General features: G+C 47.8%; 1 protein-coding gene across 2 annotated transcripts in view; it reads left to right on the top strand.

The window, feature by feature from the left end:
* Nucleotides 1-15188, top strand: part of SND1 (staphylococcal nuclease and tudor domain containing 1) — a 419010-nt gene that overhangs the window by 312041 nt on the left and 91781 nt on the right. For both annotated transcript variants that reach the window (XM_027102041.1, XM_027102042.1), the window contains exon 16: nucleotides 10975-11084. In XM_027102041.1, coding sequence (XP_026957842.1) covers nucleotides 10975-11084 — 110 coding nt within the window. The remainder of the gene's footprint in view (nucleotides 1-10974; nucleotides 11085-15188) is intronic.

Raw genomic sequence — 15188 nt, 5'->3', positions numbered from 1 at the left:
TTAGAGCAAGAGTCGGCAAACTTCTTCTGTAAAGGGCCAGAGAGTAAATAGACACTGAAGTTTGAATTTCATACAGTTTTTCACAGGTCACAAAATATTTCTTTTTCAACCATTCAGAAATGTAAAAGCTGTTCTTAACTCATAGGTTGTACAAAAACAGGCAGTGGGTTAGATTTAGTCCTCAGGAAGTTGTCTGCTGACCCCTTTTTTATGGTGCTAACCAAAAAAGGTGAAGGCCAGTCTTCATCCACAGCCCAGAATTCAAGCTACTTATCAGGATAGGATGTATTTCTATATCCAAGATCAGCCTGTGGTCTTAAAGAACCTTGGCTCTTCAGAATTCCTCTCCTTTTTGGCTTGTTTTCATTTATTTCTTTAAGCATAGAGGTAGTGAGGTAGAAGGCTCTTCCTAAGAGCTGCTGAGCTCTCAGATTTTTATTCATCATCCTTGCTTTGGGGGGTGTTAGTATTCCTGACGGTAGCTGGGTTTTCTCTTCTGCAGTTCCACTGGCTGAGCATACTAATCTCTAGACACTGGGATTTCACTTGCCTCGGGAGAAGAAGCTCAGAGAAATTTTCTATGAGTGGAAAGCTCAGCAAAGGCAGTGGTTTGGAAGTGTACTCCACACATCTCAGAACCATTTTGTTCAAATGACAACACAGCTTGGTTTAGAAAAAGTCACTAAATTTATGCGAGTAAGCACCTTTTACATTTGCCTGCCAGGTGTGTGGTAGGATACCTTCTGGAAGCTGGTAGCCGCAGGACCCACATGCAGGTTTCCTTGGCTTTCTCCCTACCCCCAGAGCTGTTCTCTACCAGCCTGGACAGGAGATTCAAATTGCTCTCTTTATCCATGAACATGGAATTTAAAAGACCAAGACTGGGATTTGGGGGTACCGAAAATGACATTTATTTTTATAAATCTAAGTTTCATTTGATTCAGAGATAAAGTTACATGTTTAAAATAAGTCAGAAAAAGCAAAAGTTGAGGTTCTCATAGAAACCAACTCCCCCTCGCTGCTCAGACATGGCTTTGCGCTTGTTAGGTGCTGTCTCCATGGTGCCACAGTGTTACGTAAGAGCTTGAGCCGTGTAGCTCTCTTGTCGCCGGGAAGACCACTGTGGGCCTAGCTCTTGACCTCAGACGCTTTGTTTTCTATGTAATGAGGCTATGAGGTGGCTGTTTTGATATGGATAATTAGGAGAAACTCAATGGAAAACATTTTTAGAGGGCACAGTTGTTTCATTCTGCTCCTAGTTGGTGGTGATATTATTGCAGCTGCTGCTTACAGCAAACCCCCAAATGAACGTGTGTATCGGGAAGCCGACAGCCTGCCATCTCCAACCTCCCCTTCACAAACACACCCCCAGAGAAAGCCTGGCTGGCTTATTTATGGCCATGCGCTTGGGATGTCATGGGAAGGGAACGGCCTTGTTCGTCAGTCAAGAGTTTTTTCTCCCTTTAAAAATCATTGTTTTCAGATCTTGCTCTGCAGTGGGGAGAATCATAAAAGGTTATTCTGATGCTGGCCCGATTGTTATCTGCCACACCAGCTCCCCCTGAAAGAGCTCTTCTCCCTTTGGGGAATGATTCTTTGGTGTCTAAAGCCAATGATAAATGAAGTTGGATGAAGCCAGTTCTGCACGCTGCCTGTCTTGCCAGACTGAGAGCCAGCAATCAGTGTGAGGCCTCTAAGCCATCCCTTCCTCGTCTCCTCCTCGGACAGTGGTCAGTGATTTAGCATCTAACACTCACTCTCCTTAAAGTCCCAGAAGTAAGAGTTAGTAGATTTCCTCATGAACTCACCAAGCATTAACTAGTATGCATACGGGAACTCAAAAGGGGACATTGTTATCGCAGGTTTGCTGCATCTGTTTTTGCTAGGGTTTTCTCCTCTCTGGTGTTTGTTTAGCACACAATTACTGAGTATCTCCTTGCTGTGGCTCCAGAGAGAACTAGCATACCCCTCACCTCAAATAACTGCAGAACGGGATCCACCACTGACAGGCTGATAACTAGAGATGAGACGCGAGACGTCACCCCTCCCCTAGTGGTCACACTATTGTGACTTGTGCCGGAGAAACTTGTCCCTCCCTTCTGTAGATGCCTCCCTCCATCCCTCCCTTTCCTCAAAGGGAGCCGAAATTCCCGTCACATTGTGGAGAATGGATCTCATTGCTCCTGTCCCCAATTAACTTCAGTTTCTGGTCTTTCAACAGATGCATCAAACATTAGCAAATCAGGGCAACCTAATAAAAGTCTCCCCCAAACAACTGGAACTGTGAAGTAAAAACAGCTTCAGTGTCGGCTTTTGCCCAGTTCCGACTCCCCTGACTACCATTACCTGAGGAGTTTGATCCCTTTAATTAGGATTCCTTCATTCTTCTTTTCTCCCTTTATTCTCGTCACTGAAAGAGCCTCAGCAGTGACATGTTCCAAAATTGGCCCAGAAGATGCTGCCTCCCCCGAGGTAACAAAATAGCGGTTTAGAGAACAAGGGAGAGAATAAAGAATCTGAGACAATGCAAAATCCTAGTTTCATTTCTGACCCTTTCAGTACAAACTGAGGCCTTGTATCGTGTAGAACTAACTCTTGGGAACCCACTGGTCTACCGTTTGCCTTGCTGTTTGGGCCATCTTGGGAACGTGAAAATATAGGACCAGCTGGTCCAAGGTGGGACGGTTTGCCATTTTCAATTGTTAACTGACTCACTGACGACATTTGCAACTTGAGACCTCCAATGATTTCTGCTTTAAAGCTTATGAGAGGTCTGAGAGCAAGCTTTTTTGGTACACGAGATGTATTACATTTCTCAGCTCCAACAAGGTACAGTGGTTTGGCTTTGCATGTAGATTCAGGTGATAACCACATCGCTTAAGATTAGGCGGGTGGCCTGTCTGCCTCTGCCTTCTGTGCCGCTGGCTTAAGAGTTCTGGATTCTGTTCTTGGTGCTTAGGGCAAGAGTAGAAAAGGAAGAACATGGCACTTTTCTTGGACTACATATGGAGTTCAATGTCTAACTCCCTGTGCGAAGTGAGATTTTTTTTGCGGTACACGGGCCTCCCACTGTTGTGGCCTCTCCCATTGCGGAGCACAGGCTCCGGACACGCAGGCTCAGCGGCCATGGCTCACGGGCCCAGCCGCTCCGCGGCATGTGGGATCTTCCCGGACCGGGGCACGAACCCGTGTCCCCTGCATCGGCAGGCAGACTGTCAACCACTGCGCCACCAGGGAAGCCCCGATGTGGGTTTTTTTAATTTTGTTTTTCACTGGGGGGAAGGATGGCAGGGGAAAGTATAGAAGTGGAACTCATTGAATGCGAGGGTAGAAATCTCTGCTGAGAGTCTGTGAGGTATAAGTTGGCCAGCCGCAGCAGCAGGAACTCAGGCAGAGGTATTGGAGTGCAGTCAGTGTGACAGGAATCTTATTTTGGTGTTCTTTCTGTGCCTCGCCTTGTCCTTGACGTTTACTCCAGGGGACTGTGTTTATGTAGAAAGAAGGGAGAGGTGTCCGTGGTTTCCTGTCTGGGAAATGTACAGCATTTCATAGCATGCTTACCCAGGGTCTTAGAGACCAGGGATAAAGATGCTCCGTGACATGAGAGTCTAGTCCTCTGTCCCTTTCCCAGCTGTCTGTCCCCCAGCTCTACTTAGCTCCATTTTATCTGCTAGCCAGGTATGTGCCGTGTGCTAGCCGATAAAGGTGTGTTTGTTCTGAAAGCCCCACCAGAACGGCCGTTTTGTCTCCGCTATGGTTTGATCAACAAAATTTGTTAAAATTTCAGGGAGCAGTATTTAAAGCAGAGGTATTTTGACTTGAATATTACTTAGGAAGTCTCTCCCTAAATATAGGAAGTAAAACCATAGCCCCCTGGTCTGGGCTGCTTTCACAGAAGCAGAGGGATGGGCTTTGTGGCCACCTTTCGGCTTTAGGATCGAATAATTGCCTTTTCATTTCCGTTGGGAAACTTACCGATGACCCCGTAGTCATCCCTACACCGAGGTTTTCCGATATTTCGTCCAGATTTTCTTTCCCCTAATAATTGCGCCCCCTGTTTTTAGGCTAAGCATTTTCCCTCCTTTTTGTGTTTACACCTTTCAAATACTTGCAGATTGTTATCGTGTCACCCTCTTGGTCACCGCTCAGCCGAGCTGTACAGATTTAAGCACCTTTAACTGGCCTTTCCAGGCAGGCCTGCCCACCCCTGAGTCATCTCTCTGAGTGCGCTCCGAGCATGGCCGCCTGGAGCCCAACATGGGGTCACGGGTGGGAATTGTTTTCCTCCTTTGTCGAGTTGGAAACTGAACATAGCTGCGGTGCAGCAGCCTCGGGTCTCGCTCACACTGCTGGTCGGTGCTGCCCATGTCCCCTGTGTATTTGAGTTGCGTTTCCCAAATGTGCTGATTCAAAGACCCGTGGGGCAAAGGGTGTAGCTGTGCTTTCTTTTTCGTCCTTGAAGTGTTGTGTCACCATGGGGAAGTGGGATGTGTGTAATTAGGAATTCTGTCAGCCCCCTCTCCTGGTATTTGCGTAAGGTCTATGACCCTGACTGTTCATGAGCCATTTCCTTCTCTGTGTATGGACTTCTGTCCCAGAAGTATTTTTCATGGATGTTCATTCAGCATTGATTGAGGATCTATAGTGCCACTGTGTGCTAGGCAGTGTGTCAGATGCTAGAAAGATCTGAATAAGATACAGTACCCAGCCTAAGAAGCAATTTAGTTTTAGTTTAATTTGGGTTGGAAATGCCAGATTCTTACATAGGCTTGCTCATGGTAGCAATGAGAGGAGAGAGCAGATTTATGGGAACATCCATGAAATTGTTAAACAGCATCCAAGGTGAGGTCAGATCTCCCAGATCCCGGAACATAGAGGGCGGTCGTGGGTCTGGTGGCTCCAGGACCTCGCTGCAGGTCTCTGGTGTTAGTGCTCCAGTGCTGATGCAGTGCGCTCCCCTCCTTCCTCCTCTTCCTCACGGGCTGATGTTCTGCATGCTGCCCAGTTCAAATTCCAGAAAGAATCTCTCTCACCTGTCACCTTTCATTTCTCTTTAGACAGAGCTTTTTTTTCCCCCTCTGCCAGCCTGCTATAAATTGACTATCCTTGAATCAAGTGCAGTAGCAACTCTCCCCTCCCTCCCTCCCTCCCTCCCTCATTTCTCACCTTCTGCTCTGACCTCCATCCCCAACTGCTGGTTGGGGGAGAGGACAGAAGCCAGGGTCATGTGCTGGAAGACAGCTGCCTGAGGCTGACACTTAGCAAGGGACATGGCAGTGGCGAGCCCACGATTGACTTGTCTGGTGCATCCTCCCAATGCATCCACCTGCCATAATCCAGTTATGTGTTATTTCTTAACATTCTTCACCCTACAGACTGAATGGTAAATTCCATCACCAATAGCATACTTCATACGATGGCAGGGGAAAATAATATTGTCATGCTGCTAATTAAGCTTCACTAGGACAAAGCCAGTCTTTTTCATCATTGAGTTTTCACCTCCCAACCCAGTGCCTAGCCCAGAGTAGGCACTGATGCGTATTTGTGAAACGGGGGGAGGGAAGGTCTGCCGAGGGAACTCGCCAAGTATCTGAAGTAGGCAGAGGGCGAAGGTGAGGTCTGCGTGCGTCCTCTGCCCTTGCCTCCATAATGTCCGATGTAGTAACGAGCACACAGTGGACAAGCAATAATCACCCTCAACCTATCCTTCCAGTTGGTTACTGTTTCCACTAGAGTTCTGTTTCCTGCTGTGAATGCCTGGTCTCTTGTTTGCTGGACTAAGTGCCACTGGGAAGCTGTCCCTTCTAGCGGAGGCAGATTTGCCATACTTGCCATACTTCCCTTTCACTCCCAGTAAAAAAAAAAAAAAAAGCCACCATGCTTTGAGCCCAGCTTGATTATCATAAAGCTCAGCATACAGTGTAAAATATTCAGAACGATGCACGACTCTCACATAGCCATCAATAGAATCTTATACAGCCATTATCGGATCATTAACAAGAATTTGTACTTCTCGTTCCACAGCTGACTGACCGAAGTGTTTGTGTTAATTGACCTAGTTAGTCAATGTCTCTAAATGTATAATTTCTTTTTAATAGAATGCTCTTATAGCCCAGCATTTTACATTTGAAAGGAGGCACCCTATACTCAGGGAGTCAAGCCTTGGATGGGAAATCTCAAAAGGGCATAACCCAGATTGTAGGATTTTCTGGCCAGGGGAGAATTTGGAGTTTCTTCATTTTACAGACAGAGACCTTGGGGCTTGGAGAGGTTTTATACTTTGTCAGTGGCAGAGTAGAAACCAGAAATGATGTGCTGATAGCTAGTGATGAATTTTCTCTTTCTAAACTGTACAAGATGAGGCAGATCCTCTTTCTGTTTTGTTTTAAGTAGTCTTGGTCAGCCATCATATCCCAGAAAGCATAGAAAAGGTGTGAGGAATGATGGGTTTTTCCCTACAGGCAGGTCTGTCTGTCAGGCTTTAAAGAGGTCAGGGAGCCTCCGGAGCAGGGGCAGGTGTGTCTGGCCTACCTCTCCGGCATCTGCCCTTGGCGGAAGTCAGCTGCACCTGCCCCGGGGGGGGGGGGTCTCTCTCCATTCTGCCCCCCACCCCGACCCCATGGTAGGGAAGGAAATATTCAAGAATGTTGGGGAACTTTTTTTGTTTTTTAAACGAAATGTTTGTGGTATATGAATGGCTTGCCCGTGTCAGGGGTGAGCTCGGCGGTTGACCTGCACCTGTGGTGTTGGGAGCGCAGCAGACTCACTGTGCCCTCGTCAGGGCCTCATCGGGAAAGACAGCGGTTGGTGGTGACGTGCGTGATTCAGAACCGTGGGCTCTTCCTGGCCTGGCTGTGGAGGGCTCCTGGAACCCGGTGACACCTCGCTTCCTCCTCACCGTCTCGGGCGCTCACCTTTGCCACCGGTGAGCCTGCCCAGCTCTGCCTCTGCAGTTGCTTTCAGAGACCCCAGCTTTCTTTCCCGTGACGTGCTTTCTTTAACCTTTTCTAAGTCTGTTGTATTGGTAACAAAGCGGCACAGCCAGCCCAGCACTGCAGTGGCCTTTGAGTCAAGGTGCAGCGTGAACGGTGTTTCCTTACTGGCCAGGCTCTTGGAAAGGGAGGGCTCGGCGGGCCTCTTCTTGCTGATGGTGCGTGGCCTTCCCCTGCTTTCAGCAGCCGTGTCTGTCTTTCCAGCTTTACGATGTTACCTTGTTTGGCTTGCTCCCTGTTAGTGGACAGCATATTTCTCGCCCTGTCCCTTGATCCCTTGGGACACAAAAGCCAAGTCCTGAAGCTGGTGAGTAAGCACTCGGTGTAGACTTTGACCTCTTCAGGAGGGCCGTCAGGGCCACCCGGCGTTCTGTCTTCACACCCCAGTCTTCTCCCGGCGTTCACCAAGCCGTGGGCCTTGCCCCACCAGAGGTCTTCAGTTAATTCAGTGTCATAACCGTATTTTTTTCATTAATGAAACAGAGAAGACAGCGTTGTCACATGTAGTCACGATTGACCACTGCTCTGTGGAAACTTTGCTGTATATGTGTACATACCCATATTTAAGTGTGGGGTGGGGTCATAATCAACGTTAAAAGTTTGAAAAACGCTCGTCTACACAGTCCGTCTACAGAAATAGCTTGGCTCATAGGTTTCTAGCACTCAGATATCCAATATTATAAAAACCCTTCCCCCTATCCTGGCCCCAGCTGCGAGCCCTGGTCTGCTAATAGATTCCATCTCACCCACACACTCCCTGTTTTGGGATCCCGTCTAGGGCCGGAACCTAGGGGTTCCCTGACCTCTGTGCTCTGGTCCTACAGTGCCTGCACCTCTGCTACGGTGATGACCCGGTACCGAGAGCCCTGCCGTTACATGTAAACCCCAGCTGTGTCTCCACTCACCTGCCCGACAAGAAATCGAGTCCCCAGGCCCTGCACTCCTACCTTGTCTAACACCCTCTGGGGACAGCAGTACTCAACTCCAAAACTGGGTTTTTGCTCAATAGCTTTAGCACCTGGCAGTCTAGGGTTCAGATTGGCCACTTAGTAGCTTGGTGATTTGGGTCCTTACATCAGTTCATAGATAGTCAAGGATGCTCAGTAAATACTCATTTTTCCCGCTCTTTGTTCTCCTAGCACTTATACCTGGGTTTAGCTGGGTTTCACTGTTTGATACCTGCTCCCACTGGATCTATTTTTAAGATCCACCTCTCTCTATCCTAGTAAGTAGTGTCGACTAAGCCATCCCTGACCCTGAGCTGAGATGTGACATTGAGACAGGTTTTGACTGGGAAGGGGTAACTTCAGAGGAGACAGGTCCAAGAGAGGGAAGAGTCAGCCCAGCAGAAAGGGAAGTAAACGATAAAAGCAGAGATGGTATTCTTGTTCTCAAGCAAATTTTCTGTTCGCTTTCCTTTCTCTTACCTACCTGCCTGACAGGAATTGATGTGCTTGGATGTGTTTACTTTTTCCACTTAAAGGGCAGGGGAACATCCTGGTTCAGCTTTCTCCTCTCGAAGAGCCGCAGCCCAGCTCCTGGCAAATAGAGGGACAGTGGAACGTAGGCCCTCCTTCGCCTCTGGGTCCACATGCAGTGGTTGGTGTTTGGTCACCACGGGCCCATGTGTTTCTCTCCAGGAACGTGATCTGAATCCATTTCAGCGTGACGTTTCAACTCCCTGGGCTCACGGGGCCATCTTGCTTCTCAGTTTAATCAGTTGGTGGTCTCCCAGGATTCAGAGAGGGCTGCTGGGGTCTCTTGCTCTCTTGAGACTTCCGAATACCAAGACAGCTACAGGAATAGAGTGGGGACATCTCCTCAGCTAGGGAGACTCTTTGGGTCCTTTAAGTGACACAGCAGTCCCACCAACAGCACCCCAGTTCTGCCCCATCCAAGAGTCAGACACAAACTGAACACTTGTTGTCGCGTTACTCTTGTTTCCTCAACAGTGCTTTACCTATGGTTATGTGACCAGAAGTTTCAGTAGAATTGTTTATTTTTCTTTCTGACAATTATAATTTTTGCTTAGTTCACAGATACAGAATGAAAAATGTTTTTGGCTATTAATGTTGTAAGAATCATGGCTGTCTTTCATTTTACTTGTTCCCCCATCTCTCCTTTCAAGGTTAATCTCAGGCTTTTTGGTTCTGTGAGTTTGTTGATGTCTTTTTCAAAAATCAGTTCCACTTCTCCCTCAGAGCCTGGCACTGAAGTGCCGGGAGAGAGTGAGGCGGCCCTGGTGCTCTTGCCCAGGTGACACTCGGGTAGGACTTTCACCATCCCCGTCTTCATGCGAGCGGGAGAGTGGTCCTGGCACCAGCTCCAGCTGCTCTCCTGCTGCAGTTTCTCTCCTTGTGCCGTGCTCCCCATCCAGTGTTCTGTTTGATGTCGTGTGTTCCTTTTTTGAGGCTTGGAGAGAAAGCTCTGTTCTTGAGCTTCTGAAAGACCAGGGTATAAACTATCACCTCCCCTCTGAGCTCCATGACCTTGAATCTGTGCTGTGGCCAGAAACATGAGCAGCCACCTGGCTTCATCCGTAAGGGATGTACCTTCTGTCCCGGCAGTGGTGGCCCCTCTTCTCCCAAAGGCTCCCAGCAGGTGTCTGCAGTAGCCTAGCTGCCCTGCTGCTGCGCCTCCCTGTGCCAAATCTTTTGTAACTTCACCTGAGGCTGTTTGTAAATAAGAGGTAACACCTTGCAGTCCTGCCTTATTGCCGGCAGTTACTTAGAGACACGAGCACTAAGTGCACATCCCTCCTCACCCACCCCCCCATATTTTGATTATTTTCTTTTCCTATGTCTCTAGCCTAGTTCAAGTTTTGGCTTTGTAAGTACAGCTGCAGTTTGAATATTTTGGAAATATTTATAAGTCTAATCCAGACATTAAAATGTGACATAGTTCATGGCCTCTCACAGGTGACCACTGTTGGTGATAAATATTTGCAAAATGAATGATTGAATCAAAGAGAAAGAAAAGGCAGTCTGCATTGGTTAGGAGCACCTATATTGTATAAAATACTGTCCTTGAATAGGTAGGAGTGTGAAGGGTAAGATTTTGTCCTCAGGAATCTTACAGTCTAGTTTGCAGATTGAAAGATATGACTGAGATTCTGAGAGTGGGTAATTGTGTCAGTGATAATAATGGTAAAATAATAAGAGCTAAAATGTATTGAACCTTTCCGTATGTCGGGCATGGTACTAAATATTTTACCTAATAATCTCCCCTAGCTCACCCAACAGCTGTGTGAAGTAGGTTTTTTACAAATAGGACAACTGCGGCTTTGAAAGGGTTCAGTAGCTTGGCGCAGGTCACAGATCCTAATAGTTACATAGGGTGTGAATCCAGGTGTGTCTGCCTCCAGACACCTGATACTTCATCAGGATTCTGTTTTTTCTGTCTCTCCTTCTGAATGAAATACTGATGGTACTGTTGTCCCAAGTATAGCCAGAGGACAGAGGGGGAAGCTTATTTGAAGAGGAAAATGACACCAAGTTAACACTTTTGCATTGGATGTGAAAGTCAGAGAGTAAAGAGAAAATGGCTGGAATGGCTGTCAGGAGGCAGAATGGCTGGGGATATCAGTGTAATTTAGGTGAGAGAGCCATTTATTTAAGTGATGGTCCAAGCAGTGAGACTGTAGGCCCGTAAGGAGTGAACAGTCCAAGATGAGGCTTCATGCCACATGTTGGGGTATGTGTGTTTCCTGCATATCTTATTTAGAACTCTCCAGATGATCTTAGTAATTCCCAGATTCTGTGACTGGGATCCCCTCTTCGCTGTTACTGCTGTGATAATGTTAGTTTTTCCCACCTCCGGCGAACTAAACGCCTCCCCTTCTACCACTGCCTCTGCCCTACCTCATGTCATGGCATTCTGATCAAATGCCTGTCTTGTTACAAGGGTCAGGGGACCATCCTTGCTGGACACCAGGCCTAGTGGACCCCTTTTCATCACAAATTCTTCTTTTCTCCTGACACAGGCATCGAATGCCCCCGAGGAGCCCGAAACCTCCCAGGCTTGGTGCAGGAGGGAGAGCCGTTCAGTGAGGAAGCAACGCTTTTCACCAAGGAGCTGGTGCTGCAGCGAGAGGTAGGGCATCTTCCAGGGGCTGCTTGGATGAGGAGGGGGAGAAAGTGGGGCTCACTCGGTCTGATGGCAGAGATCAGTCTGTCCCTTTTTCCGGTGCTCGGCCTTCCCCGGCCATGATCCATTCTGTGTCTGCCCACGTCCCGTTCCTTGAGCCCTGCTTCACTGGCCAGTGGGCGTCCTGAGATGTGGGATGAACACCAGGCCGGCCCAGCCAGGATCCCAAGGCTGAGAGCTTACGGCCTTGCAGTCTCCTCCTTGGCGAATTAGCTGGGCTGCCTGCCTCCAGCTGGATCTAGAGGCTTGACTAACCCTGTCAGGGGCCAATTTTCTTTGAACGTCTATTTGTATCTTTGAGTAATTGTATTTTCTGTAGCGGGTTTTCTGACTTAATTTAATTGTATTTTTGTTTCTGCCTGTCGGGCTGGCTCTTGCAGGCAGGAGTTAGGCTGCTCAGCTGCCATGGTGCCCATCTACCTGCTAATTTTTATCAAGTCATAGTCAACAGATCCATCTGCTTTCCAGGAGTATGCCAGTCACTCATCCTGCTAGGTGGGCACAGAAAAGGAACAGTGGGGAGTGTGCTGGGCTCAGGCTTAGGATTTTAGGTCTGCCTTTTTCCTTTTTTTTTTTTTTTTTAACAAACCCATAGGGTACCTCCTGCTTTCATGCAATATCATAATACACACAGTGAAAAAGATTATGGGGGTTCTAGAGGTTATCTTGCTCATGAGTCTTTGTAGGTTTTGGGGAGCAGATGTGTGGTCTTCTTTGGGTTGCCAAGTGATACAGATACCTGTTTATAAGCTTCCGCATCTCTCATTTTGATTTGAAACGCCAGTGAATATATTGGGGGGGAGTGCTTAATGCCCTTAATTGTCTCATCCGCTCTATTTTGTTTGTGGTCAGATGCATTTGTTTGTGAAGAAGCCATCCTTATGCATGCAAGGTGTCTTTCCCCTCCCCCCTATTTTGTGACTCCACAACATAGGTTGAATTGTTATCAGTTAAAGATAGCTTCCCACTAGAGAAGTATTTCAAGAATCCAAACACTCCTGTTGTCTGTCAGTAGCTGTTGAAAGTTTTTGACATTGCACAGGAATTAGGTCGAAGGAGCAGATATTTTAGAATTCCCCTCTGTAATATCCCCTTTGGATAATGCACTACAGAGCTGTTTCATGTTGGAATAAGCAGGTGAGTCCCTCTGTTGGTTGGTTGTGCTTCGGATGGGGGGAGGAAATCCCCTCACTGGGCTGCCTACGACATTTGTTAGTAACATCCTCGTCACTTACTCTCCAAGTCACATTTCTGTTCGTTGCTCACCATAGTCCTCTTCCTGTTGTTTCCTGTCTCCTAAAGCTTCTTTCCCTTTCTTTTTCAACTCTTGTTTCTCCAGCCACTTTTCTTCCTGATCATGTTTCTGGCCCGCTGGTGGTATCCAAAAGCACAAGGGGGTCAAAGAGAATACTGACCACTGAAAGGAGTGAGTGGCCCAGAACTCTTGTACTCTCTCACGGTTATTATGACCTTACCTTTGTCTGTGTATTTGCTGATATTTGATTGTTGAAAAAGATTAAAAGTTTTCCCCATTTTCGTTGGTGCCTCTGACACGTAAGTTTGCAGATCCTTAGTCTAATCCGCAGTTGGTATTGATCTTTCCTGTTTGTAATGTCCCGAGCTTTCATAGCCATGGGTTGGGGCTTCTTGATCGAGAACCTTACTACATTTTCTTAGCTGCTTGTTTGATTACTTGGGCTGACTGTTTTGAAAGGTCTTTATCCAGAGGAAAGATGGGTATGGCCTAAAGAAAGGATAACTTGAGATTCTGACTAAAGGAACCAGTTACAGCCTACTCTCCTGGGCATTTTCCTTTATATAATATATGAAAACTCTTTTCTGAACAGTGTAGGAATGAAGAGAGGGTTTTATTTGTTATAGGTTTATTCACTTACTTCTACCTGTATAGTACCTTCATTTTTATTCCAGGGGTTGTCCTGGGGAGCGTTTCTCTTTGCCATCTTCCCCCCCCCACCCCCCAAGGATCTAGAAAAGCCTGATGGATTGGTCCTCAGATGTAGAGGTCCTTCCCACCCTTAGGAGAAGGGCCGCGGGGTTTCCTGGATGGCTGAGCAGGGGTCCGCAGCCTCACACCGCACACGGCTCTCACCTTCAGGGCAGCCTCCACTCCAGGAACTCCTCTGCGGCCAAGCTGCTGTCCTGTTGGCCGAAGTTGAATGGGTTTTCTTACCTTGTGCCTGTTCCCTTGATAATCACATTTAGCTCAGGTAATCAGGTGTTGTGAAGATGTGATTGGCCTTGATCCTGCCCCACCCCTCCTTTAAATGCTTTTTTATTATCTTATTTTGGGGCCAGGATTTCTCTACCCCCTGCCTGCTTTTCCCAGTCACTGTAAATCTGCTCTCTCGTGTAGGAAAGGAGTTAGTAGCACATGGATCTCATGATTTCACAGCACCTCCTGGGCCCCATGTGTGATCCCACAGAGATATGGCCATTAAGTTGGACTCCAGAACCCACAGACTGAATTGAGAAGGATGTGAAGTAGGGGAGAGACTGTGTAATGACCAGCGCCCCTAGGTCAGCCCCTGCCGGGGAGCAGACAGAAAGCTGGGGTGTGGGGTGCCTGGCCCGGAAAAGCGACTCCTTGTTTATGAGGTGGGTTGTCTTAGCTTTGGGCAGACAGAGCAGGAATTGCTGCCTGTCTGCTTCTCAGTTTGGGGTGGAGACAGACTTGTAGTCTTTCCATCCCATATCCTCATGTGGAGCCTGTACCATCAAACACGAGACTCCTCTCATTTCAGCTGGCCCCCATTATCTTGAGACCTGAGAGCCCTGCTTTCCTGAAATGTGTTTTTACGATGACACTAGTCAGGACGGAGCACCTAACATTTCTGGCCATCACTCAGCTCATTTTCCTGAGTGTCTCCCCTGCCACCTTTCATCACCTTTCTTCTTTTTCTCCATTTTTCTCCATGGTCGTTCTCCTCAGCCATTGGTTCCTCTTGGCTTTTGTTCCTTTCCCTGAGTCGGGAGTCTGGGAGGACTGTTCCAGGTCAGTGGTCTGGGTGTTCCGGCGGTGCTGCCAGCTTCAGATCATGAACAGTAAGCTAGACACCATGTCATTACCTGATTCTCTTTGTGACCTTGAAGGCCAAAGCAGCCAAGAAACTCTGAAAGGCCTTCAACAGTTCTTCTCAGCCTCACTCATCTGGTGTATAGCAGGGATGGGCAGACCCGGCCCACTGCCAGTTTTGTAAATAAAGCTTTATTGAAACACAGCCACACTAACCTTTTTATGTACTGTCTATGGCTCCTTTCATGTTATAACAGCAGAGTTGAGCAGTTACAACAGGATATATGGTCTGCAATGGCTAAAAATATTTACTATCTTTTTATCAAAAATGTTTGCTGACCGTGCTGTACAGGTTTTGCCAAGTTGGGTTTAAATGGCTTGGTACAGCCCTGAAAATGAGTTTGTTCTCATGTCCCTGGCCTTTGAGGCCGGGCTACTTCTGGACCACACAACATGAGATCATTGTGTCCCATTGGACGGCATGTGCTTGGTGACACCCCCTTTGCCAGGCACCCCCCCCTCCCCCAATACAGCTGCCTCTTTCAGGCAATTCCCTGCCACACTGCCAAGGACAGGAAGATCTGGTGTAATTTCCCAGATGGGGAATTGTGCCCGTTGCTAGCGTCTTCCCAGAAGTAGTGGTGAGAGAGAGCATTAGATAACTGGCTTAAAAGTGCAGACTCCGAGGTTTTCACACTCCAGTTATCATGTGGTCCTGGGTAAGTGATTCTTTTCTGCCTTGGCATTCCTATCTAAAACATTGATCCAGCAATCCCAAGCCATCCCCTTCCTTTTGAGGCCCTTCCTGTGAATAAAACAGTCATTTGGGATCTCTCCACACCTTCGTTTCGGAAGGCCACCTAGCCAGCCCTCGCTCATTGACCCGCTGCTGCCTCTGCAGCTCCGTCGGGAAAACCTGCGCTTTTAGAGAGGGAGGTGTAAAGTATTATTAAAGGAGATCAGCGCCGCAGTTGAACCCTCTTCACAGTTCCAGGCTGTAGGGGGTGCAGCTCCCG

The sequence above is a fragment of the Aethalodelphis obliquidens genome, unplaced genomic scaffold, assembly GCF_003676395.1.
Source record: "Aethalodelphis obliquidens isolate GAN/ISIS:26980383/991018 unplaced genomic scaffold, ASM367639v1 scaffold5, whole genome shotgun sequence".
In the NCBI taxonomy this organism is placed as follows: Eukaryota; Metazoa; Chordata; class Mammalia; order Artiodactyla; family Delphinidae; genus Aethalodelphis; species Aethalodelphis obliquidens.
Note: the sequence above shows the minus strand (reverse complement) of the source record. Positions and strands in the feature narration are given on the sequence as shown.